Source organism: Rissa tridactyla, chromosome 1 (assembly GCF_028500815.1).
Source record: "Rissa tridactyla isolate bRisTri1 chromosome 1, bRisTri1.patW.cur.20221130, whole genome shotgun sequence".
In the NCBI taxonomy this organism is placed as follows: Eukaryota; Metazoa; Chordata; class Aves; order Charadriiformes; family Laridae; genus Rissa; species Rissa tridactyla.
Genome location: NC_071466.1, coordinates 90216475 through 90243505, shown reverse-complemented (window position 1 = coordinate 90243505; position 27031 = coordinate 90216475). Strand labels below are relative to the sequence as shown.

At 37.6% G+C, this 27031-nt stretch overlaps 1 protein-coding gene across 1 annotated transcript in view; it reads right to left on the bottom strand.

Moving 5' to 3' along the window:
- Positions 1-27031, bottom strand: part of POLA1 (DNA polymerase alpha 1, catalytic subunit) — a 206097-nt gene that overhangs the window by 21887 nt on the left and 157179 nt on the right. Inside the window, exon 36 of the mRNA XM_054217655.1 lies at positions 22908-23004. Within this exon, the coding sequence (XP_054073630.1) occupies positions 22908-23004 (97 nt within the window). The remainder of the gene's footprint in view (positions 1-22907; positions 23005-27031) is intronic.

Below are 27031 nucleotides of genomic sequence, written 5' to 3'. Positions count from 1 at the left end.
AAAACCTCCCTCACTTTATTTTGTACCTATGTGAAAGAGCACTGGATAAGAAAGGTCTTTTATATATTAAGAATTAATTTACACTCCTGTATTGGCTACTGCCCTTTGCATTATTAATTCTGTTTCTGCAAATGATTATAAGTTCGTCCAGAGACACAGCACAGGTTTGAGCATGAGTTCCTAAACCTGCCAAGTGTTACTCAGGAACCTCTCCTCATATGGGCAATTCCCAGTCAAAAGAATCTCTGTTTTTTTTCCCTTTTTTTTTTTTTTTTTTTTTTGCGACTGAGTATGTGCCTTTTGAGCATGAACATGATAAATTAGCTATCTTTGAATTATCAGTGGATGCTTAAAAGAATGTCTGGAATAGAAGCTAAGTATTTTCTGAAACAGGTCTCCAAAAATCCTGCAGCACAACAAGAGAATTACTCTGTTGTTTACCATTTGTAAAGATAAATTATTCTGGACCATTAAGACAATTTATGAAGAGTATCTAAATATCATGGCTTCCATTTCAATATTTATGTTAAAGGAAATATCAATCAGATGTCAGCTTTACTCTCTTCTCGACTACAGCATTTCTTAACAAATCAGACATTAAAATAACAAAAAACCAAAATGAGATTGTGAAGAAGCTGGTAGACAGCATCTAGATAGTCACATATGTCACTGACGCAATTTATTCTGAGAATGTATTTATATGAAATAGCTAAGTAAGGATTTTGAGTATAACTAGAATTGAAGTCTGGTGACAAAGTCTAAGCTGTAAAATCCATGGAGACAACTGATAAATAACCACAAAAACCCAGTGGAGACACTCAAGTTATTTACAAAACTGGAAACATCCATACGGGCGGCACAAAGGCTATAGCTTCTCTAATGACATGTATGAGGCATGCTGTCTTTACATACCAGTATTCTATGGTAACTCCTCTTCAGTTTTATTTCTCGGTTGTGGGTGTCTCAGAGGAGCAAAACTAAGCAGGAACTAAACATTTTTGAGAGTTAACTGTTCTTTTAGCCACAGAAGCCACTGCAGCGTCTCTTCTTCAAAAAGGTATAAATACTACTTATTTACTTGAATTAAAGGGAAAATGCTAACTAATGTTAACTTTAAACCGTTGAGGGTTGGCATGAAGCCTAATATGACCACAGTAACCTTCTAAGGAAACCTTCACTTCAGATCTAGTTGGCTATTTGGTAAATCAAGGGACTAAGCTAATGGAGTGGAACTGTAGCCTGACCCAGCACCGCTGCCATCCAGGTGAAGACCAAGTGACTGATGCCTTGATTTTTCCCCAGATTAGCAACTGCTATCTGGACACTAAGTTGAATCTACTACTTCCCCACAGGATTTCTAGAAAAGGAAACAGTCATGCACATAACAACACATACAGCACTGTAAAATATTTTCAAAATGTTGGACTAAGTAGTAATTTTTCTGTGCATAAGTTAGATTAAAAGTTTATGCAATATTTTTCAAAAATAATACAAGAATTCCTGTTGAAAGTTACGGTGTAACTACTATTCTTTTGCATTAAGCTATGCGCGAACCTGAAAAATTTGCTCTGAAATGTGAATTTAAACTGATTCCACTTTGCAAACACCAAATACTCACAATGCTAACTTGCAGGACATTTACATCTGAGCAAATACAGGGGAATAACAGAGAGATTTATTTTCAAAGCTAACGGTAAGGAGAGGGATACAGGGAGTTTGTGTAAAAATTTATTCTGTCAGCATTTCTACAGAATCTCAACTAGAAGATTCTACCAAGCTTGCCATAGGTTATAAGAAGGTGCCAGTAAATAAAACGTGAGGAAAAGCTTTATGAAACATACTTTATTATTGTGAACACTGCAGGAAAATATTGCCGTAAGCTGAAGAAGGAACACCTTCATAACAACACATTGCCATCGCTACAAAGTCTAAGGAATGCCCCAGTGCCTCAGTGTTTCAGAATGGGCAGTTCTGAGATCTATGGATAACAATTGGCCAATTATGTACAAAGGTTTCAATGCAGCAGCCTACTGACCAGTAAGGACTTAGATGGTATCAAGAACAGCGTACCGGTGAAATGATAAAAACTTGATTTTCTTCACTCTCCCCCTTTAATGTCTATGTAGTATTGTGGAACGTGCTTTCAGAAATCAGGTATCTAACACTAATAAATTATGCACCGATTACAGATGACCTTTGGAGTCGCTAAAGGTACAGTCACAATCACGCATTCAAAAAAATCCCGCTTTTCACTATAATGCATGAATGTATGAAATTAAATGAGGCTTGCAATATAATCAGCGTGGTTGGTTGCTTTAATATATTCCATTTCAATTTAAAATCACCACAAGCCAAGAGTGACGAATCTAATTTGATCAGTTGCTCACAAAAACACTGAAAAGAGATGTAAGCAGACCTATCAACAGCTGGTAATATGGCCTGCTTTCAAAAGCAATTAATCGGTTTTTACACAACCAGAAACTCTTAAAATATTCAAAACCAGTTAAAGCCCTGCAGTATTAGAAAAGGGATAGTGGAAAGGAATTCTCCTCGTAAAAGCATCTTGCACGTCAAGTTATTGCTTGAAACCACAAAAGCCAGAAAATTCAAATAGAAAGGTCAAATCTCTAATAAAAAGGTGCAGTTGGGTGGTACGCTAACAGCAATAACCCATTGTAACTCAACTTCACAGATTTGACTGCTCTTTATGAGGTGTTTCAATTGTATTTCATATTTAAATGGATTTTATGAGTTCTTGCACATATTAAATATGCATATTTGACTGCAATCAAATAAGTCCACAGATTACTAATAACTTAGTATAAAGCCTGTCATAGGCAAAGAATACACACTTTCAAAAGCAGAACAAACTCCCGTGTAATTCATGTAATTAAAAATACACAGATCTCATTATTTCCCACTCAAAAAATACTTTGAGCAATGCTGTCTTATCTATCGTATCTGTCATGCTTGCCATACCTTAACTTTGTGGATTTTGGTCCTGGAGGCTGCACATTTTTCTCTGGATGAGAAAATTTTTCCAGAAGGTACTGAAAACGATTTTGATTAATGAGACTGAAACTAACTTACAAATGGAACAGCACCTTACTAGACTGCATCCATTCAGTCAGTCGCTAATTAGCATCTGCATGAGAGGAAATTTTTGAAAGCATTTCAAATCAAGCAGAATTATCCAAAACATATCTTGGATTGTAACAGGAGATGACTGGTAGACAAGCCTTTTCTGGAGAATGATGATCTGGCATATCAGCACATCAGCGCTGTTGGAAGACTTGGAATGCAATTGCCATTTACTTACTGAAATCGTTACCATTGCCGATTTGAGGAAATGACTTTCCCACAACATCAGGCAGAAGGACAGCATACGCAAAAGTAAAACAAGACACCTGAAAGCAAATTGCTCTGTCAAAAACAGTCACTAAAACAGGGGAGATGACAACAGACTAAAGCATCTGCTGCTGCACAGAAGAACAACTATAAACAAAATAAAAATGCTGTTTGTGATCTAGTTCTGGATGAAGCATGTGGCCAGAATTAAATACCGTTGCTTTATTTTGCTTATGACGAAACCACAAAGCCCACACCCTTGGTCAAAGAACAACCACCACATGAGGTATTTAATCCAAAAAGGCTTGAAATACTAACAGATAAATCTATATTTAATAAACATGTGGCACAACTTACTCATGACTTTTTGTTCAGGTATTTGATAACAGCCAGCTTTATCCCAAGTTAAGCTGTAGACTGTTAGCTACATATCAACATTATAACAACACATTTTTTAAATTTGAGCTTTTGTGACAGTCTCAAATGTCTGAGATCTAACTCTCTGTCATTTTCAACCTTACTCACCTTCACCTACTTCCCACACAATATTTTACACATTAAGAGGCAAAACAGATCCCCAAAGCACTAGAAAAAAAAGGTAAGATGAAAAAGAACCACATCTCCTTTCTATCTGGAAACGGAACATGCTACACTCCAAAAATAAAAACATTTAATACACCCTTGCCCACCTTAAATGAAATGCTTATCTGACTGTGAGGAGCAAGGCAAATGTATAATTCTTTGTCATATACATCATTCCAGAAAAAAATTCCACAGAACCTCACTGCTTAGATAAATTTCTGGAACGGCTGCCCAGCACAGGATTCTTTCAGACCATGTGCAGAGGAGTCTTACTTCATCCTTTAGAAGAACAACATCAAAATACTACAGTACTTGCTTGCAGCGGACCCGTATCTGTAGGTACATACAGGTACATACATCTATAGGTACACAGCAGCTGCCTATGGACCTTCAAGCTATGTATTAAAATAGAAGAAACTGCAAACATACTGCTCTTCCTGGATACACTCATGTGCTTTACCAGTACAGAATTAAAAAAAAAAAACCCAAAACTTTTTTTTTCTTTTCCCCTTTTAAACTTTAACTTTTCCCTTTTTTCCTGTCAGACTAGTCATTAATATGTACTTATTCCCCCTTAGGAAACCTCTGTGCATTATAGAGTCAAACTTCCTCAGAAACAGCTGCCTTCATGAGTTGTTGGTGCCACAGGCACCCGATGTTCATTACCCCTAGTATCTGGGACCGGGAACATCCAATTCCCTGTGACCCGCTGTTTTACAGATGTTAGTTTACAAACTCTGTACGTTAACAGCACAAATGGTATGCAAAAACCGTCCCAGCACACACTGAAAGGGGGATATATTTTCCTCAGTCATACAACAGAGAGTGACAAGAGTTGAAATATTCCACCGTTAATATGGTCCACCTTGTCATGGTCCTGCACACTAACTGCAAGGGAACACTTCCAGTACAGTCACCTTCCCAGGTATGAGATTAACTGGGGAAAAAAAGAAGCCTCTGCTGGCAAACTTGTGTTACCTGTTCCTCATTTAATTAGCCTTTATCAAAGATGAAGGAATCCAAGAAATAATTAGTCATACTTCACAAAATGCACTCGGAAAGCCACCAAATAATCTTTGTCCACTCCTAGTGAAGCTTATGTCCTCTTCAGGAAAGCAACTTGTGCAAACTTCCTGAAAAGCAAGCCTCTCACAAACCAAACATGACCATCTACTCCCTGCTAACTTCAGCTTACAACACTCGTGAAATGCAGCTGAGAAGACTGAAGAATCACCAGGGCTCAGCACTCGGGAACATCACCCCTGCTCTAACCTAGCGTATATTAAGAAATGCACTATTCTGTTTTAACACATTGGCCAATTTCAAAAGAAAATGAAAACCAAACATTTTAATGTTTTTAAAAACAACTTCTCTTTTCTTTTCCTGTTTCTCCCTGTGCGCTCCTCCTGAATCCTCCTAATTCATCACAAGACACTACAGAAGTGTAAAACACACACCTGCAGCTATTCTGATACAAGGGCCAGCAAATTCTTTCTTTTCAAAGACCCCTGCCCATATGATCCACAAGAATTTGTATCCTCTACCCTGCCCTTCAACGGAACATAAGACTGGCCACTCTGAAATAGTGAGAGATCACAGGCTCAGCTGTCAATAATACATCAAGGACACAACAACATGCTCTTGACGCAACCAGCCCCACTACTAGGATGTCGATACATTTGTTTTCTTTCCCCCCTAGGGAAGCATGTCTGCTGATCATCTCCAATTTGTGAAAAGTCAGCAATTTTGAACCGGGAATATAGGAGATATGTATTCACCAGAACAATGGACGTGAAACAGGGAAGCAGGTTACTTGGGTACCACAACATTAAGTACCTTCTGACAAAGACTGCATTAGCAGATGACAGGAGATTGAACACATAGCAAACAAAATGCTTTGCAGATTTTCCTGTCCTTGATGTTGCAGCTGATCTGGAAGAGAATGTGCAAAGTCCCTCATGCAGAGATAGCCTTTGATCTTAGCGTACTAACTTGATACACTTACAAATCCATGCGTGCCCTTTGTCTTCCATCCTCCTTAAAGATGGTCTACAAATAAAATAATGGATTACCTGAGGCTGCTCTGTTATAAGGAAATATATTTTAAACAGCTTTCTTAAATCAACTTTGTAAATATATTTTTCCCTTTTTCATGCTTGACATTCAAGCAGAAAGAAGAAAGATTATGTGCTATGATCTGTAGAATATTAAACTCCTCCTCGGGATAACTTTGTGTGGAGTTATCAAAATCCCTGTATTTACCGACTATGAAAAAGCAGAGGTTGATGGAGTTGGCTTTTAACTGCTAAAATCTTTTGTGGGTAAAGAATAGCTATTAATAGATAATAGCTATTCACCTCGAAGATTGTAAATTAATTTCCAAATGACCCCATACGAAAAGTTTAGTCTCTAGATTTTTCCCTTTGAAAAACAGTAGGGGCTTAGAGGAATTACACCCTCTGCGTCTCTGCAAACAACCACAGCCGTACAGCCTGCTCCAGTGACGGACGCCAGAGCTCTGCTCTGAAAGTCATTTTTAACAGGCTGGTTTTCAGACCTCACGACAGACTTTTCTGAAGGAGTGGTGGGAGTTATGGCATTCTGCCTCCTCATGGTTAACATTTATGACTAGATGCCTTTCCCCAGGTCTTTACAAGTACCTATGTATACTTTAGAAATAGGTTATTCTGGGATGCACAAGTGGTTTATTTCAGAGGAACACGCTCTTCTCACTTTGCTTTAGTAAACAGAGGTTGTAACTGGAGAAAGGTGAAGGAAACCACTTTGATATTATTTTTTATTCTTTGATGAAAAAACTTGAGGTGACTGGAGTGCTGTACATAACAATTCTCCACATCTGGCATCTAACATGGTAAATTCATGGAGTATGTCTCTGGTATAACTTCTCCAGTAATTCTACTTTCAAGTTGAACTAGTCGCCCTGGATGTCCTTTACAACCAATGAAGCAAAGTGGAGGCATTTCTCATATGTGATCCATACCAGCCCAGCATAGATGAGATCAGATGAGCCATGCCCTGCAAGTGCCTAATTCTCCCCACTACACAAAGGAGCACAGGCTAATAATTCACATAGAAATGCTTGAACTTTGAGACCTTGAAGCCAGCGGAGATGAAGTGCGTTCCTTCGCAGAGAGTTTTCTCCACTAGTGATACTTGGTGTGGAATGCCTGCTTTGCTTTACATAGACAGAAAGAGAACAGCAGAGCCCCTGTTCACACAGTACCTCTATACTCAAGTACCTATATAACAAGCGAAGGAGTACGTAACAAGATGAACATGAACAAGCAATGAGCCCTTGCAGCAAAGGCCAACAGCACCCTGGGCTGCACTAGGCAGAGCATCACCAGTAGGTCAAGGGAAGTGACCCTTCTCCTTTGCTCAGCCATGGTGAGACATATATGGAGTGCTGTGTCCAGTGCTGGCTCCCCAGTACGAGACATGGACTTACTGGACTGAGCCCAACAAAGGGCTACAAAGACAATTACAGGGACTGGAGCATCCGTCATACAAGGAGAGGCTGGGAGGGCTGGGACTCTTCAACCTGGAGAAGAGAAGGCTCAAGGTGGCAGACCTCATCAATTTGTATAAATACATGATAAGGGCAGTAAAGATGGTGCCAGGCTCCTCTCTGTGGTGTCCCGTGACAGACTGAGAGGGAATGAGCACAAATTGAAATACAAGGAATTCCATGTAAACGTAATACCTTCCTTTTTTACTGTGAGGGTGGTCAAATGGTAGAACAGGTTGCCCAGAGAAGTTGTGGAGTCTCCACCCATAGAAATACTTAAAACCCAAGTGCACATGGTCCTGAGATGTAGCTGACCCCGCTCTGAGCTGGGAGTTGGACTAGATGATCTCTGGAGGTGCCTCCTTCCTTCATTCTGTGATTCTCTTGTTAAGACTGAACTGGTCTCTTCTGTGCACCAGAAAAACTTAGTGAAGCATATCATCGTTGCCAGTAGAGAGGGAGATGTTTGCAGTTTCTTGGTCACTTCACTGAACTGTGACCCTCTGGCTTTTTGAACTGTTTAAAGTATTCCGCTCTCATCTCTACTAGGACCTCACTGTGGCACATGTAGTGCGAGTGATGAATTTTGTCTCAAATATCACCATGTGTACACCACTTTTCCTCTAAAGGGAGGAAAACCTTTATGTGTACCCCCACTCATTCCTGAGCTTGCTGCTGTTGCCTACTATAGCTCGTTTCCTAACTCATCGCTCACTCTCTTTTTTAAAAGGCAATGTATATCAGCTGAAAAGATAAGGGTGGCTTCTTACTATATAAAAGGCCTGTCACGGGGGTGACTTATATTATCTTTGTAATTGGGATACATTGCACGAGAAAGCTTTGCTTTATAATGAAAAGTTTGCTTGACCGTCAGGCATCCCTTGAACCTCTCTTAGTTTGCCCAGTTGGCAACACAAAGCACCCACCTTGTTGGAAAGTCTTAAATGTAAAAGTTTCTGTGTTAGTTCTGTATTTTTTTTCCTGAGTGCTGTTCGTGGTTCACAGTCTGCAAAAGAACTAATTTTTTAATATAAGAGTATATCTACCAATTTGAATTATGCTAAGAACACGGTTTATCATAATAATGGCCTTCAAAAACGTACTATTCAAAAGAAATACCGGCCTACTTCAGACATTTCAAAAACATCAGCTTCCAACTGCTGAAGAAACTTTCCAAGGATGTGCTCCATCTGTAAAACTGCTGATTTCTGTAGAGAGAGACTTCCTCCCAAATCATATTTTATGTTCAGAGGATGATTAAAAAAACCCAACTTCTTTACCACATACATTCCTAGAGACTTTTTCCCTTCCCTCCTTCACACATCCAGAACAAGATGATACAAAATGATCTTTCAAACTAATCCAACTGAAGAATTCTTTCAGAGATGATTAATGCCAATGTAAGGCTCTGACTACGATCATGCAACGGTTTTCAATAATACATACATACAGATCTTATTTAATACGTCCCTAATCAAGAAAAACTTACAGGACAACAAGTACAACCGTAATGAAATCCAAAGCTTGGGGAGCTCCTACTGAAAATGCAGGACCCAATTTTAACCTTCCTGGGTTCAAACAACCCATAAAAATAAAGGCTATGTTTTGCAACAAAATATTTCACCTTCAAGCTGTTCTGCAAATTAGTTTCATTTGTTGTTGTCTTTCCAAACCCTCCAACAATTTTATTTCTCAGGACTCTCTCCTGCATTTTCTGTGTTGTGAATTTTAGGATTGTTTTTTGTTAAAAATCACTTCATGCATCTGGTTTGTTCTTTTATGTCTTTATTCTTCTTTTGCACTAATGCTCTTTAGTCGTGTATTTCATAACAGGCATTTCTCCTTTCCTTTATAAAATACCACCTGTTCAACAAAAAACCCCAGATAAACCCTTGTGACAGCCTAATAAAAAGCTACCTTAGAATTAATATTTTGTTGGGCCCTTGATTATGGTACCAACATAGTGCCATGGATTTTGATGTGACAGCTGGAAGTTCTTTACCTGTCTCTTAAGAAGCAAAGACCAAAGAAATAAATAAACACTACAACTCATCCCTCCCCCAAGAAAAATAAAGGTTTACTCTAGAATTGCTGTGTTACAAAAAATCCTTAACAATTCAGATCCTCCCAAAGTCCAACACAATTTTTGAAGCGTAATGCTGAACCACTAATATTGTTTCTACAGTCAGGGTAGAGGCACACAGATGAGTAAGTGAAAGGCACCCTAACCTATGAATGTGCAATGTAAGGCTTTACCATAGTAATTACCTGTTTATCTTATCCTGTGGTAATCTGTGGTTGTATCTTATGCTTCTTTCATTTATCCTTTGTAAAGTCTGAGTGTACTGTTACTTTCCTTTCACATCTATTTTTTGGTGAAGGATGCTAACCCAACAGCAGGCCTAGGGCCTTTATGACAGTAAAGCACCAGCACCTCAATCCCTGGAAGTACGCGGGTCTACAATGTGCAGCAGGTGACACTGGACACTGATGGCAGCAGGAAAATGAAAGCTATTTCCAAAGGATCTCTAAACAGTAAGATGATTAAAAAAAAAAAGAAGAAAAAAGAAAAAAAAAAAAGAAATAAGGTAAAGATGAAAGCTCCTGAAAGCCCAGCATGCCTATCATTTCTCAAAAGAAAAAAACAAAACCACAAAAATCTATCCTGATGATTGTACTTCCCCCCCCTAAAAAGCAGTGAATAGAACTGAAAGAAGGAAAAAAAGAATGCACCAATGCACTGGGACTGCAGGTGATGAGCCGTTGCCACCAAACCTTCCTTCTTATCCTACACGTATTAGGTACTATACTAGAGGTTAAGACAAACATTTTACAGTGGCTGCCATAACTTGAACTGTTTCTTCCTTTTCACTAAGGAATATCTTCACTTTCTGAAACATAACTTCATGTTGGAAGAGCTGAGCAATCCCAGGATCTACGTGAGTGAGAGCAAGTGCTTTTTGCCAGGGCAGCTGAGACACCTGGAAAGGGAGAAGCGGTGAGAGCAGCAGCCAGCCACGGCACAGGAGCCTGGAAACCCACAGACACCACAAGAGTGAGTGCTTGAGGGACACCTTAAAACAAGGCATATTTGGTTACCTGCACCCTGTGGGTCAGTGCAGTATTCACTAGTAGGACAGAGAACACATGTATGTATAAAAAAAATTAAAAAAATCACAAGCATCAAATGCCATAATAGAAGAAAAAGGATCCTTTTTGTTACTTACTAGAAAACTCGGGCATGCTTATATGTTAACAGACTAAATACTGAAAGAAAATGCATGTTTTGTCTAAATAAGAACCTCTGACTGAATGGTTCTCATGTTTAAGATTTGCCACAGCAATACAAAAAATACAAAACGAAGCAGAGACTTTAGATTGTATTCAAAAGTTCAAAAAGGCATGGACACTTCACAGTAATTTCTGAATAATAATCACAGTTTCCCTTTTCTGGAAACACTGAGACAGTATTTTTTTGCTTTGTCCTTATAACCAGGTTGCCTTTATGGCTGCTTGCAACACTGTGGTATCTGAAGTATGGCTTAAACTGGGAAACAGGTGATAGATAAATCCTTGGAGGACAGAAATGGAAAAATAGAAATACTGTTTTTAAACTTGGATCCAGATTTCCAGAAACTAAACCTTCAGATAAGAACCTCTTTTTCTTTCTTTCTTTCTCTCTAAACGCAACTACTAGAAGAGTTGCAGCAGTTGTGCTTCACAGAATGCATGCATTTTATGTTCCAACATCTGCTGCTTTTGCAAAATTATGGATATACGTGTTTCCAACGAAGAAGCTACACTTTTGACTTATATGATTTGACCACATGATTTACAAACAGCATAAAAATAACACGTTATTAAAGTTTCCTTTAATGCTCCTTTGCCCTCCCCCAAAAATATGTAACACAATTTTTAAGAAAAATACTAATCTGATAAATATGCTACTGTTATGTTGTGCTGGCTGTTTATGCAACATACATTGTTACACCAGAAATATAGAACAATACCATAACTAGCTAAATGTTTTAATTCCAAGTCTGTAAAATTCTATTAACCTCAAATATTATTTGTTTTTACCATCTAAATAAACTAGCTTAGGCTGTCACTCACTCCTTTTTGTTCATTTTTTTGTCTTACTGCATGCATCTCTCACAGAGTGAAAAATGTCTATTTAAAGATAAGTGGAAATACCACAGTACGTAACGTTTTCATGTCAAAATAATTACATTATTATATTCTGAGTTAAATAATATAAGATAGGAAAACATTTTGATATGCATTTGACAGTTGTAATCCTGTCAGGATCAAATCAACTTCTTCCAAACTAATTTCTGCTAGATAAAAACAAACAAAGAGCTCCCTAACCCAACCAGACACCGTTCTCGCCCATCGAAGCCCCCTCAGAGAAGAGGGACAAGCCAGGACACAAGCATGTCCCGCTGGCTTTTTTTTCTTCAAGGCCGAGCCACGTTCTGGCCCGTCACAGACTCATTTGTTCTCAAAAGCCAATGGAATTGCATTAGCCTGGAATATGAAATTTGGTAGTTGGATTGTTATGAGGAGATAATCCTTGAAATAACTGGGGAAAAAAAAAATTAAAAAAAAAAATTAAAAAAAAAAAAAAAAAAAAAGAGTTCTCTCTGCGTCTTGTAGACTCGTTCCTTGTCATGGATCGAGTGTGGCGTTGCTGAGAGAGGGACTCAAAAACTGCACAGGTGGAGGCACGGCTTGCGAGGCAAAGAGCTAGTGGTTGCGCTCACACGCACTTTTCTGAGATAGGTACTCCCAACGGTTTCTTGTGCATTCTTTATTTTCATGGCAGCAACACCCATGGCATCAAGTGCTTAATTCTCCCCCCCACCCTGAAATAGATCAATTTGGATCGGTTGATACTGCCACATTTGTCTGATGGAGATGACAAAAACGTAATACTCCTTTACAAAGGGAAGTATTTTTTGATTTAATAAACCAAAGCTGCATTTAGACACTTCTCTGTCTCGTGCTGCGTTTTTATACATACATCATGGACCATTTTTGTGTCCCCTACGGAATAAAACAAATATTTTCCATTATGCTATTCTCTACCTAGCCTTCCAGTCCCTAATAAAGAGAAGAATTTATTTCCATCCATTTCTCAGAGAAATGAGCATAACTATATTTTCATCGTCTTTGATATAAATCCTTTGTTTGCTAAGGATACAGAAAGATATTTCAAAAGAAATGCCTCCTGTGCAGTTATTATAATTCAGTAAGTATAATAATTAAAATAATTTTATTTTCAGCACTAATTTAAGTCTTGGAGATCAAGTAAGGATCCCGTTTTCACAATCTGTGTTCACAAATAATGACTCTATGTATTTATTTTAAAGGTCAATATAATTCAAACTGGTTTGGAGACAAATTCTCCTTAGGACTTGTATGCTTAGCAGATGCAAGTTGAGGTAACTACATTTAACACCAAGAAGAAGACAGATTCACATCCCCTGCAGACCCAGGCCAAGTTTGGGAGAAAATAGCTTTGGGCAAGTATGAAGTAAAACAATTGCCTTATATAACAAGCACAGAAAAATTATGCACCAATACATGTGCAAACACAGAATTAAGTCTTTAAGTGTTCCACAGAAATATCAACGTTCCAGTAACCTGTTTTCCTCAGGTTTCTATTTCAACATCTCCCTTTTGACATGGAGATTACAATTTTCTTCCTTTTAATTAGTATCGCAAATTATGATCACTTACTTTTTACATCATCCCTTCCACATGAATTCCGTTTTCTTTTACTGAAAGTATTTTCCCCCTTGGTAGTTCGCTTTAATACTGTGACATAAAAATATGTATTTGCTGTCACAAAGAGCATGAGGGAAAGAGTCATATTTCTGATGTCATTTTGATACGTCACAGTGTTATAGAAGAAAAACAAAATAATCACCGAATCTAACACTTTACAATACTCTTCTCATTCAATCTACCAAAGGTAGCACATGACTGACTTAACAGAAAACGGAGTGCCTATCTGACCAGTTTTCATAAAATATCAGGACAAAACAAGCATAAATTGCCCTGATTATTAATTTTCTCTTCTCTAGCACGTAGCAAACTATTTTTGGTTTCAAGCTACACAGTTACAGAAATTTATAAGTAAGTATGTGCAGTAGTAATATATCAGTATACAGATATGGATGTATATCAATACAGGAAAACAGATTTTTAAAAAGCAGTTTTACTCAATAAAAGAAATCCTTGGCCCATGAGAAATCAGCTGCATTCCCCACATCTTTTGTGGAGTCAAGGTTCCACTCCACATATACTGCCATAAACTGTACTTTTCCAAACATCTTTATAGCTGACACCAGATAACCTCAACCAAAATACAAAGAATAGTTACAAAAGTGTTAGCTGAAACTATGCAACTTTCTGTAACTCCAGCTACAGAATCTTTACATTTAAAGATGTAAGGTATCAATGACAAAAATTAAGAGGCTCCAAATTTGCAAGCAATACAGTCAAGATTTCCAACTAATTTAAGGGAAATAATAATTAAAGACATGAAAGTCCTTCCACAACCCCCTCAAACTCTACTGACCATGAAGAAAGGGAAAAGGAGAGCTGGTATTATGTACAACACTGTTCACCATCTTCAGTAGGTCACTGGTCTTTTAAATAATCTCTAGTGAACAAATAAGATTTCAGAAAGTTTTTAGTAGATAATTACACTTCCTGATTTTGTAATTAGTGGAACTACATGTAATTACATAATAATTATGACGGTAATTACGTAATTAAGATGTATAATTATGTAGTAAAAAACATTATGGAAATAAAAGCCATCAACTGTATAAGCACAATACATTTTTAAAAATAAATTCTGTATCATCTGTTTAAAGCTACCATTTTCCTCAAAATATCAAAGTGATTATGAGCCATCACTGGCAAGTTCTAAAATACACTTCTTATGAGACTTAAAAATCATACAGATAATTGGATCTTTTTTTAAATCTCTTTAAAGCCTTAGCTTTACATTATCCTTCTGATGTCTAGACACATGTATACTGAACAGATTATACAGAGTTAAATTGTTTATGTTTGTATTTCCAATTTCTACTAAAATAATTTTTTAAAAATTAACATCAATGTCAGAATTCTGGTATCTAAAATCTAAAAGAATTTTTTTTTTTTTTTAGTACACTGACAGATCCATCAAACTTAAGGGTCTTCTGAAAGGGAAAACGTGCTAGTCTTGCACTTTCCTCTAGAGAAAAAAGCTTACTGCTGTGAGAAGGAATAGTCATTAAAAGAAGCCTTGTCACTTCTGACTTGCATTTAACAGAACTGCCCCCCGTCTATCAAAAAACCGCCCCAAACTTTATTAACAGAGATGAAACCAGAGAGACAAAGGTATCTATAAGAAAAATGTCAGAGTTGCAGATAAAAAAGAAACAATAAAGAAAAAAGATCTTTAAAAATATTTTCCATTTAGAGAAACGCACAGGAGAACTTATAAAGGAGGCAGATGACATTAGATAGGCTACATCATTGCATGGGCTATAACAAGTTGGCATGTATCCATATACTTACGTAGGAAAAAAATCCTGAAGTGCAAATATGAAGATATTTCTGTTTGCTTTTTCCTCACATACAGAAAAACAATAATAAATCTATCCATTATAGCAGGATATTTATTTGAAGAAGTCAAATAACCATGCCAATTCATGAAGAGTTAGAAGTTAGTTAAGCCACTACTTCAACCCACCAGCAACATTTATACAATGTGCAAGGAAAAAAAGTCTTTGCTAATCAAAATCATTTTACTGGTGGTATGAGCCACAGTAAATCCAATCCTGTCACGCCACAGATTTCCCCCATTGTGGACATATCGTAACTGTTGTAACTCATTATTTCTACTTATTTCATTCAAAGCAGAGAAAATAATTCATAGCAATTCATAACTCCAAGAAAGGTGTCACAGCCCATTAAGTTTTGTGCTCAGAGAAAGAGTTATAGAAATGTACAGTGTAGTGTGGCTTAGATTTTGTAGGTTTAACAAAAAGACCACATGAGCAGATAGAAAAAAACGTTATACCTAAAATATTAAAAATGCTCAACTGGCAATAAAAACAAAAGTTTGATGATTAAGGGAGGTTAACTTAAGATTTGAAGACCAGCTAACTGCCCATATATTACTTCCAAATGGTTAAAAAACCTACAATGCATAATTTTCAACAGTTTTTGCTTTCAAAAAACTTTGTGAGATTTAAACATACTCAAGAAACGGTGACTCAAATTTTAAAAAAAACACATTCAGAAATCTTCCTCTTCAAAACAACACATTAAGGAAAAAATGAACAAGTGCTTTTGAAGATATACTCAAAGATTAAATTCTTGAAAATTAGTATTTTACAATCTCTTCAAAACAACATGATTGGAAGACAAAGTACTTGACAGCAAATGTGCAGAGGAGCATTTGTTTGCCTGGATGTAAAGATCACTATAGTGAACTGCAGTCTTAGCGATAGTGTCTGGAGATGTGACGCAAAAAGATATGCTTTGTTTATCAAACTGTACTCTTTCAAAAGAGATATGCCAAGTTTCAGCTGTTGCCATCTTAAAAATAAATCCACAGGCACACGCGCACTTAGGTTATTTATATGATTTCTCCTTATCTTCCCCTGGAAAGTGCATGTAGTTAACTATATCCTCTTTCTTATTTATTGCAACAAGTACCTTTTGGTAGTCTTCCTGCCTGTATATTGACAAGTATTTGGCCAATAGTTCTGATACCAGAAGTCTCCATTTCATTACACTATTTTCACATACAATACAATCCTCCCAGCTCCATCTCACACCTGCTCTCCTCCCTTTATCTGACTGGACCTCCACGCTGTATCTCAGAGCAGAAACACCTCCTTGCTCAGGCCCATCCTTTCAACCCCAGCTGCAGTTATAGTCTGTCTCGGTCTCACCACTGTCACCAGTCGACAGGAGGACATATGCTAAACCACAATGACAATCAGCTCTGCCAACACCCCCTCTTTCAAAGAGTTATGAAAAATCTTCCATTAAAAAAAAAAAAAATCACTTTAATCTGATACATGGCACAGCAAGTTATGAACACACTGGGGAAAAACACCCAGCACTGAAATGATAGGATTCACGTAAATATTCAGAGCTGAATGGTTTGATGTCTAGGTCACACAGCCTAGAAGAGTTTCATTTTTCCCAACATAATTTTGCAGTCTATTCATCCATAAAGTAAACTAGGCACTTTTGGTGTTTGCATGGAAGGGTGGAGTGAGGCATGCACAAAGCTGTGATAAAAGTGTGAAAATATCCTCTGAATATGCATTTGGTTTTGCAAAACTGCAGTCCATAAGTATACGATCAAAACAACTTAGTTTATTTCCACGAAGTGGCATAGACTTTGAAGACGTAGGTCTTCCTAACAAACAGGATATTTAACCACTTTTCCTGAAGTTGTCTTCCTCCCATCCTCACTTCCTTCTGCTACATTAAACGGATATGCCCAGACTTTTCAGAATCCAATAACCATGGGCTCAATAGTTAAAAATATTCTGTGAAAGAATATACCTCAGCATCTTTGCAATTTCTGTCCCTGAAATACTTAAATGCTTTGCAAACAACATTTGTGACCTTCCCTCTCTTAGAAATGGGACAGTGGAAAGATGGTGGCTTTCAGTTCCATTGTACAGCATGGAACAGAAAAAAAAAATTCTACGACCAGGATTCTATTTCTCTAAAAAATTGCAGCACCATAAACAACCTCAGTGATATTAATGCTTTTGGAATAATGCTGCATTCACTGTAAGTAAGGAGACTGCAGCATCCTTATCTTCCATGAAGACTTCTATTTGATGCCAGGAGGGGAAACTGAACTGGAGACATCTGTGTGAGGCAGAGTAGTTGTACTGACTTTATGTGGGCTCCATTTCGCTTTGTTTTTAAAGGTTTTCATTTTACTGTAGAAGCAAAATGAAAGCAGTAATATCTTTGAATATTTAACAATACCAATATTTGAATGGAGTAACGCTATAAAGCTTACTACACTCTATTTTGATCTCCTGATGACATAGCCATAAAAATACATTGGCTTCCATTTCTGAAGTTAAGGCGTACAGAGTGAGCATACTCCTGTATTCAAACATCACGTGTTTAAAATCACTGATAGTTTACCTATCCTTTTTTTCATCCAAATGAACAGAGGATGCTACTACTTTGTTGCTCCTGCTGCTTCTTACTGCTCTGAGTGCTCACCTAAGTAGCAATGTCTGACTAAACCCACAACGCAGCTTTGAAAAACTAAGTGTAACAAAGTGCTGAAAACATTTTGAGTATGTTACTAGTCACAATGGAGCGCTTTTTCCTTTCACGATTAAAAGTTAATTCAGAACAAACAGCCCTTATGGTATTATTGGTATCTGTAAATTGGGGGTTTTGGTGTAGTGATATTGAAAACTGAATTGTTTTTTGACCTGATACTAACTGTGCAACAGCTCCTAATTTAGAAGGACAGGAAAGGAATTTCAGAATTTCACTTTGTGTACTATGACAACTAAGAACCTTGTGCTGTATCACAATGTTAACATATTAAACCATATCATCGTAACAGACCTTAAACTTCCAGATGAATGGAAACATTTGTTTGGAGGATAAATACTACTCTTCATAACAGTACTAAAGACCCATAACTATATAATCCAGGTGTTCCTGGATGGTATAATTGACGGCTGACTTCACCAGTCACTGAAACAAGAAAACACCATCTAGACCGATCAGCTTATTTTTGATCCTTACAGGGAAAAGGTAGACCAACATCAGTATATAATGATTACAGCTGATCACAAATGAAACACGAGTGAACGTTGTTGTTGCAAATGTTGTAAACACCATACTGGTATAAATAAACAGAAGAACAGTCTGCAAAACATGTTAATTAATCCTTCTGCTGTAGTCTACTCTAGTAGATCTAACCTATTGATGGTCTATAAAAAAACAAAACCAAAAAAATGCTGAGAAGTGGAAAACCCCATATCATCCCAAAATTCAGGCTAGTAGTTGAAAGACTTAGAATATAGCATACAGGTTTTAAACATGTAAAACTCTCTAAGAGAATACTCTACCACCCATCATGCACAGAATAAGCTTCAAAAAGCAGAATTCATCTTAGATATAAAGAAGAGCTCTCTATGTGAAGTACAGTGAAGCATCCAAAGAAACTGGTTGTAAAACTTGACAAGTTGTAGAACCTGCATCACCAGAGGATTTTAAAATTTAGCCTGTCTTTAAAAAGTAGGCTATGATATTGATCCTCTTCCAGGGAAATGGAGCAGCTTGGATATCTTTTTGAACTCCCGCTGATTTCATGATTATTATTTTAAATTCCATTTCAATAAATAGTACGGACCTTCAGTATAAATAGCTGAACAAACAAAACCTGTTCTGTAATTAAGGTTCTGTATTTTGCGAGTATAGAAAATGCAAGTGAACTAGTAGCGAAATCTGAATGAGAGAAGACATGAGTTCTTTCAAACTGTGATGGAAAACGCATTTATATCTTGAATCTCTAGCCATCGAAAATTCTTTCTTTTTATAGAACACTACAAGATGAATAACACCTAAAGCTGCTATTAAGAATAAACAGAATCTACAAGAAAGAAGGAGAACTTGTCTTCAAAAATTTGGGGGAAAATGGCAATAAAAGGTAGAATCGACAAAAGTCCATGCAATTCAGGCTTTGAAAAACATCGTCCAAAACAAAGCAAAATCCTCCCCAAACCAAAATCAAACCAACAGTAAATAAGTGGTTTAGTCACATAAAAAGTAGAGAGGAGACTGAAAATACCAAAGATGTACAAAACTTACATTAAAATTTTGCACTGTTTTCGATAAAAGCAATGACGCTGATCACAGGTCAAGGACAGAATGGCTTGTGAATGATGGCATGGAAACAAAATTCTTTGGCTTCCAAGGGAAAATAAACATGAGCTTCATGTTATGAGGGGGAGTTCATCAAATTTCCATTTCAGAATTACAACAAAATTGGCACATGAAAATTATTTCAAACCTACGGAGTTTTACATTAAGTGTTTCATATCAGTAACATTTATTACTAGAAAACAGAACACTGGTATCTATAGAATAAAAAGGTGACCCAAATAGCCACAGGCAATTATTCTCAAGTTCTGTGTGTATTCTAGAGCAATAGAAAGACGTCTTTCTCCAAAAAAATACTTGAGAAGTGGGACAGAATTGTACACAGTTTACCAGACTCACCTAGTCAGTCTCTCTGAAGAGAAACAATTTTCAAGGGAAAACTAACAGATCTAATTTACCTGGCCTTAACACGTGCTGCAGCCCCAAGACTGAAATCACTGGCTGGTTGAAGATTATACAAGGACTTTTAAATTATTAAGAAAAAGAGAAAAATACATCATGCTGAAAGGTAAATTGTCCAAGTGAACAGAAAGTCCTAGCAGAGTTCTTATAATTCCTTGAGAATTACTCTGGAAACTAATTTTATTGAACTTTCTCCAGTCAGCGGTGAGGATCCAAGAAACATTTTCTTTTCAAGGCAAAAGGCGGGAAACTATGTGAATGCAGAAGTCACCACACTATTTTTCAGAGATAATTCATTAATCTTGAAGTCTAAAATTACAAATGATATTAAGCAGTCCAAAATTAATGAAACCAGGAAAATTAAAGTAAAACAAAGTGCCATGAACCTGATATATGAACTCATGATTCCAAAATGACAGGAGGAAAAAAAAAACCACCTCAAACCTCAAGATTTCTATCATTACTTAACTGCAAGTTAATAGTATGATACAGCTATGAACAGGGCACAGGTGACTCAAGAAAGCATCAGCAGAAATACTTCCAGCAAATGCACAGATCCAGCGTACAAGACATTGGATAGATACCATCTAAAATACCATGTAATTTCTAGTTTCTTATACTCAAAGATTAATTCAACCTAGAAAAGACTACACAAAAGGTGCTAAGAGGAAGGATCATGCAGTAGAGACCAATTCTTTCTAAAGAAAGCTGAGTGTCTCTGCCTTAGTTCAAAACAAAATAGAGATGTTACCACTGTTTCCAGAAGCATAGCAGAGAACATCAGGGAAAGGAAATACACAAACATATAGTGAATGGACATAAACCAGCCACAAACAAGTTAGAATGGGAAAATTATAGTGAATTTTCAGTCATCACAGATAGAGGGCCTGAAATACACCTTGAACAGCAACAAAAAGGGAAGAACCACTCATCGGTTCCAAAATGAAGTGCCATAAACTTGCAATCCTTAATGATGTGGCGGTCTTCAGTAGCAGGGGATTGGATCCCCTGAAGCATGGATTGACCACCCATGAAGCCTCTCCTACTCTTATGTCCTTATATTAGGCAAGAGATCTACACAAGAAGTAATTCGGTTTCAGCTAGCAGTAGCATCCACCATATAACATTCCTCCAGTACATCTATAAAGTTGTATTAGACCGAGATCCAGTGTGACCTGGACAGGCTGGAGAGCTGGGCAGAGAAGAACCTAATGAGGTTCAACAAAAGCAAGTGTAGGGTCCTGCACCTGGGAAGGAAGAATGCCAAACACCAGTATAGGTTAGGGGCGGACATGCTGGGAAGCAGCTCTGAGGAGAAGGACCTGGGGGTCCTGGTAGACAGCAAATTATCCATGAGCCAGCAGTGTGCCCTTGTCGCCAAGAAGGCCAATGGCATCCTGGGCTGCATAGGGAAGACTGTGGCCAGTAGGTCGAGAGAGGTCATTCTCCCCCTCTACTCTGCACTGGTGAGGCCACAACTGGAGTATTGTGTCCAGTTTTGGGCTCCCCAGTTCAAGAGGGACAGGGAACTACTGGAGCGAGTCCAGCGAAGGGCAACCAAGATGATTATGGGACTGGAGCACCTCCCTTATGAGGAAAGGCTGAAAGAGCTGGGACTCTTTAGCCTGGAGAAGAGAAGGTTGAGGGGGGACCTGATTAATGTTTACAAGTATCTAAAGGGTGGGTTTAAGGAGGATGGAGCCAGGCTCTTTTCAATGGTTCCCAGCAACAGGACAAGGGGCAATGGGCACAAGCTAGAACATAGGAAGTTCCGTTCAAATACACGGATAAACTTCTTTACAGTGAGGGTGACAGAGCACTGGAACAGGCTGCCCAGGGAGGTTGTGGAGTCCCCTTCTCTGGAGATTTTCAAGACCCGCCTGGATGCAGCCCTGAGGGATGTGCTTTAAGCAATCCTGCTCTAGCAGGGGAGTTGGACTAGATGATCTCTAGAGGTCCCTTCCAACTCTGAAGATTCCGTGATTCCGAGATAGCTACACTGCGCGACCTTCTTTGCATGTACAAAGTCATTCTGAAGAGCAAGCAGCAGAGAGTTCACCATGTTAGAGAAATAAGGACATGAAATAAGAACCTCTAAAGTAAGCAACATAAGTACAACAGGCAAAAGCCAGACTGTTTTGCTTACTAGAGCATTTTTTAGCTTCGAGGTTACACTATTTTGATTTTCATATAAGACTTACCAAAATAACATTTGGAAAGACTGAGTTTTGTTTAGTCTCTCTCCATCACCCAGCAACCCGGCTGGGTTGGTAGGGCAGGGGTGGGGAAGACTGTCACAGCAGAGCAACTATCAGCATAGTAGTCTCCAGGGGTAGCACCTTTTCTTCACAGGCAGCACCAAAACTGCACAGAGGATGCAGTGGAAGTGCTCACTGTAGACAACCCATTTCAATTGTGAGACCCAAACACAGCTTTATTTAGAATTCCAAGTCAGCCAAGCATTAGCCCACCTTCAGAAATATTCTTCTGTCAGCTTAAAAATCACTTAGCTGCACAAAACTCATGGATCCATTACAGCTTTGAAATATTTTAGTTCAGAAACGTTATGGTAATTGGGAGAAGAAAAAAAAATAATCTTCCTAACATTAGCTTAATCTGTATATTTAAGAGAGCTTTGTAGACAATTAGCATTACTGCTTTTCTTGTGCCATCATTTTCTCCCTGATAAAGTGTCTCTTCAATACTAATAGTTGAACATAAGTTTTAATTGTTTTTTCTTTTAGATGTTGTATACATATGTTTTAATTAATCTATTTACTGAAGCTGACGTGTCGTTCAAACTTCAAGCAAAGATATTTTTCTAATGGTATAACATGTAAGAAAAGCTCTTTCTCCAAAGCGCAGTCTCTTCAAAGAAGAAAAAAGGAGACGCATAATATATTCCTAAAGTGGTTAACTCCAACACAATACATTCCTCTTACAGAGGATTCTTAAATTCATACCTTCTTCTATTTTCTGTTTTACATTACAGCCTTGTAGTTCAGATTTCAAGAGTATAAATGTGTAGGTCTAGTTTCTAGCATGCAAGTTGCTACTAAACTACAGTTTATTAATTAAAAAATATTAAACTTACCTTTATCCTCTTCAGTAATCACTTTATCCATCGCATACTCCACATCAAAAATGTATCGGTAAAAGCAGAGCTGAGTGTATAGGGCCTTATCAGAATACTGTAATGTAAGAAGAGAGTAATTAAAAACCCAACTCAAAAGCATGTCTCTTGCACCTATTCCTAAGTCCACTATCAAAAGGTGATTCTTTCTGCTTTTTTCTAACAGTTTATATGTTTCATTCACATCAGATTTTGGAACTATTATTATTATTATGCAGCTAAATCTCTTTACTACATCTCTACACTTCTTCTCACAGTTTACACCAAGGGTTTATATAAATTGTATGAAACCGACCCATTTTTACAGAAACATAAATCGCATTTGTCCATTCTTATAGATACACTTTGTACCTCTACAATGATGCTTTAGCAACAAAGTGAAAGTCATAAGAATGATGGGACAAAGGAATAACTTCAGTGCTTTCGTATATTGTACAATGCAATGATCTCAAAAAAGAAAAAGAATTAATGTATATTTTTGATGAATACAGCTGTTTGGCTGTCTTCCTTCCCTCAGCTGTGGTTACAATAATTGTGAACATGCCATTCAAATAAGAACAGGTGCATATATACCTTTACAGCTATATCATCACCTTGCTCTACACATCTGTGAAGGCTACTGCATGTTAGCAATCACACACTTAGTTCAAAAATCTGCAGGTGTGTACATGTGGAATATGATACTCAATTAAATGCTCTGAATGTCAGTGATGTCAAAGCTCTCTGCTATTCCTCTAGTTCAAAAGTAGATGCCTGTATGCATTCGTATCACTGTTGCCATTCTGTGTGCTAGAAGACTGCTCAAATAGACATGAGATCCATCTTGCCCACGCTAAACCCTTTCAAGTTAATCTTCTTTAACTCTTGTTCAATAAAACCACATTCCAGTCCCTGCTGTTTAAGATATTGGAGTTCAAATATTGGCCAGCAACGGTTTGAAGAGTTATGCATTACAAAAATCCTACTTTATAACAAGATAACCGTAACAGCATCAAACGTAGTAGTAGTGTCCGTTTTAATACATTTGCTACACATGTAGATATATACAAACTCTTGAAGATTTTCTTGATGAGCTACAAAACCAACGAACAATGTGGTTAGACCAACATAAAACTGCGGTTCAGTATATCCACAAGGAATGATCCTGAAAATGCATCGGAAGAGGAACTGGTAAACAGTTTTTTCGTATTGGAATTCTGCTTTAACTGAGCTTTTCACTTGTCTACCTAATCAAGCCAAGTTTTGTTACTCAATTCAGCTAATTTTACACGTCTTCTGACATGTTATAAAGTATCTATAACTACTAAGCAACTCATGTTGAGACATTTGACAACTATTACTACTGCTTAATTATTTTTATATATTTTAACAGTATACTTTTTTCCACTTCATATGAACCTATTTTAAAAAAAGACACACAGAAGCTTATTTTATTCCTTATTAGCTATTCTACGATATGCATCATCATTATACTATTATACACCAGTTATTTTTAGTAAATCCTGATTACTGCTTCCTGAAGAAGAAAAAAGGAGGACGACAGCGATTAAGTTATTTGTTTAGTTTTTTAGATTCAGCTGTAATTGCTGGTACACATCTCCCTGACTGCACACATGAAGCAGGTTGAATAGAACACTGAAATTACCTCCTTCATAATAGTTTGTTTTGATAATGTATTGTGTGTCGAGATGATGAGAAACAGTTGCTGTCAATTTGATTAGCCATTATATTTTTATGTTAATTGCCATTATTGGGTCCATTCTGTTTAGTGTCACCATAGAAGCCATACAATGTTAGCATAAATAACAAATTGGAGTAAATTAGGAAGATATATTTTTGCCAATTCATTTTAATTGCCCCTCAGTCCTTCCGTCGGTTAACGCAGCTGTTGACCCATAATAAGCGCTAGGTCAATATAGCTGCTTGTCAATTCAGAAATGCAAAGTGCTGTGTTGCTGGTAATGGATATACAACAACCTTTGCCAGCCAACTGAAGCAAACGAATGACAACCCACATGAAAGAATAAAGCATCAGCTATAGAGTTTAGTGACCTGATATTAGTAGGCAGGCTAATTGAAAGTCACTGCTTAAATGGATAAAGAAAATACAAAAATCAGTATGTAAAAATGTATACATGCACACACAGACAGATACACATATATATAAAAATAGACACACACAATTTTTTTTTTACTGATAATGTGCTAGTACCTCCTTTAGCTTCCTGCCACATCTTACAATTAGTAATTGGTGGAAAACAAAAGGGTTTGAAGATTTTCATGCAATTAGGTATGAATATTATGGCATACTTATGAGTCCAAGGAAGAGGTACCTTAAATTTAAAGGACTTTAGGAATTACTTATATCATCACTTTTTATATTTCCTTACTTTCTGATAAGCTGTAGATTTAAAAAAGGGAAAACAGCTCAATTCCTAAAGCTTCAAACCCAAGTAATGTTTTATTTCTAATGGTGAATTTTTTGTGTAAAGAGAACCCGTCAACCCTGACATTATGGTAAGAACTTGGGCTAAATTTGTATCATCGTTTATGGATTCTTTCTTCCCATGAAAGACTGAATGGTGTGTACAAGAAAATAAAACTCTATTTTGAAGTTCTTATCTATTCCATGATGTTTGATATCTTGATTTCATTAAGGACTGACTTCAGCAGGTAAGTCTGCTTCATTGACAGCTTCCATTCATAGGAAGAACATTTTGTTCTTTCCATGCAACCAAACATTTTTTTTTTTAAATTACATTTAAAACAGCAATAAAGAGTTGAAGGAACCAAAGGTATATAGTTTTCATTAAGCACCGTTATTCACTCCTTTGACAGAAAAATTAAGCTTCTAATATAAAAATAACAGATGTAATAAAAAAACCCTTGTGCTTGGCCAACAAAATATTAATTTAAAGAAATCTAGGTTTAATACAGTTGCAGAACTGATTTCTGTAGCATCAGGGGGCTAACTGCAAATCTCCAACCTGCCTTCCCAGGAAGAATGTAAGATTACACAGATGACATAATAGGAAAGTGATGGTGTCTTTTTAAGGGCAGTGGTGAATTACGAATACTGGAAAAGCAAATTTTCCCATGACTAAGCACAAAACTATGGTAGAAAGTGCTCAGTCATGAAAAGAAAATAATCTCGCTCAGCTACCACACACGCCAGTGAATGCTCACTAGGGCATATATTAGGAAAGGAGACTTCACAGATGCAACACATTTGCATTCCTGGAGTTCCTGAAGGTCAGCTGTGCCTCCAAACATGCCCAGGTCCACCCTGCCTGACTGCAACGACTAGCATTGGTATTTGTCTTGTCCACAGCTGCTGATGTTTGAGAAAGACACTGGACTGAAGGGTAGTACCATCTCTTCTCCTGTCTCTCAAACGCCCAAAAATTCAGCTCCAGAGCAAGGACCCCTTGTGCGCTTACTCCACCTCTCTCTGGCCCAGCAAACCATGATGCGTTTTTTCCACATCAAAGCAAAACTTCAAGTGGAGAATGGTCCCAACTCCCTCAATCCGTTACAGCATAGTCAGTGAGTAGGGGATTTTCCAGAAGAAGCAGACACAGGTATGCAACCCTTCTGGCAAGAACAGAGAATTGAACTTGGTTTTCTTAATCTTGCGCAGAGAGGGTGGAAACATTGCTAGTGCCCACGTTTTCTCCTCTTTTTTAGAAATGCCAAAGCTCAACTCTCTGAAAGCAAGGGAACCTGGAAAGATTTAACCACTGGTGAGTATCTTCCTACCCTAAAGACAGTGCCTGAGAAGAACTTAATGTAATGGAAGAAAGGTTGGTGGCAGCTGCATTAGGTGTTGAAATTAGAAAGCCCCTCCCTCAGTGCTGCCTGTTTTAGATTACATCCCAAGGAACTTCAGTTGAGATGCCTCCTTCTCCTCTACCCTGTTAACAGGGTGCCCGAGCGGCTAACACACCAACCTTTAAAACCCATTCAGTAGCTAAGGGCGGCAGCGTGGTGACCTAGAAAACACAGGTAAGGAAGGAAAGGAAAAAGGGAAAAATAAACAGAAGGGAAAGCTGATGGAAATTCACAACAGCAAGGTAGCAGAAGAC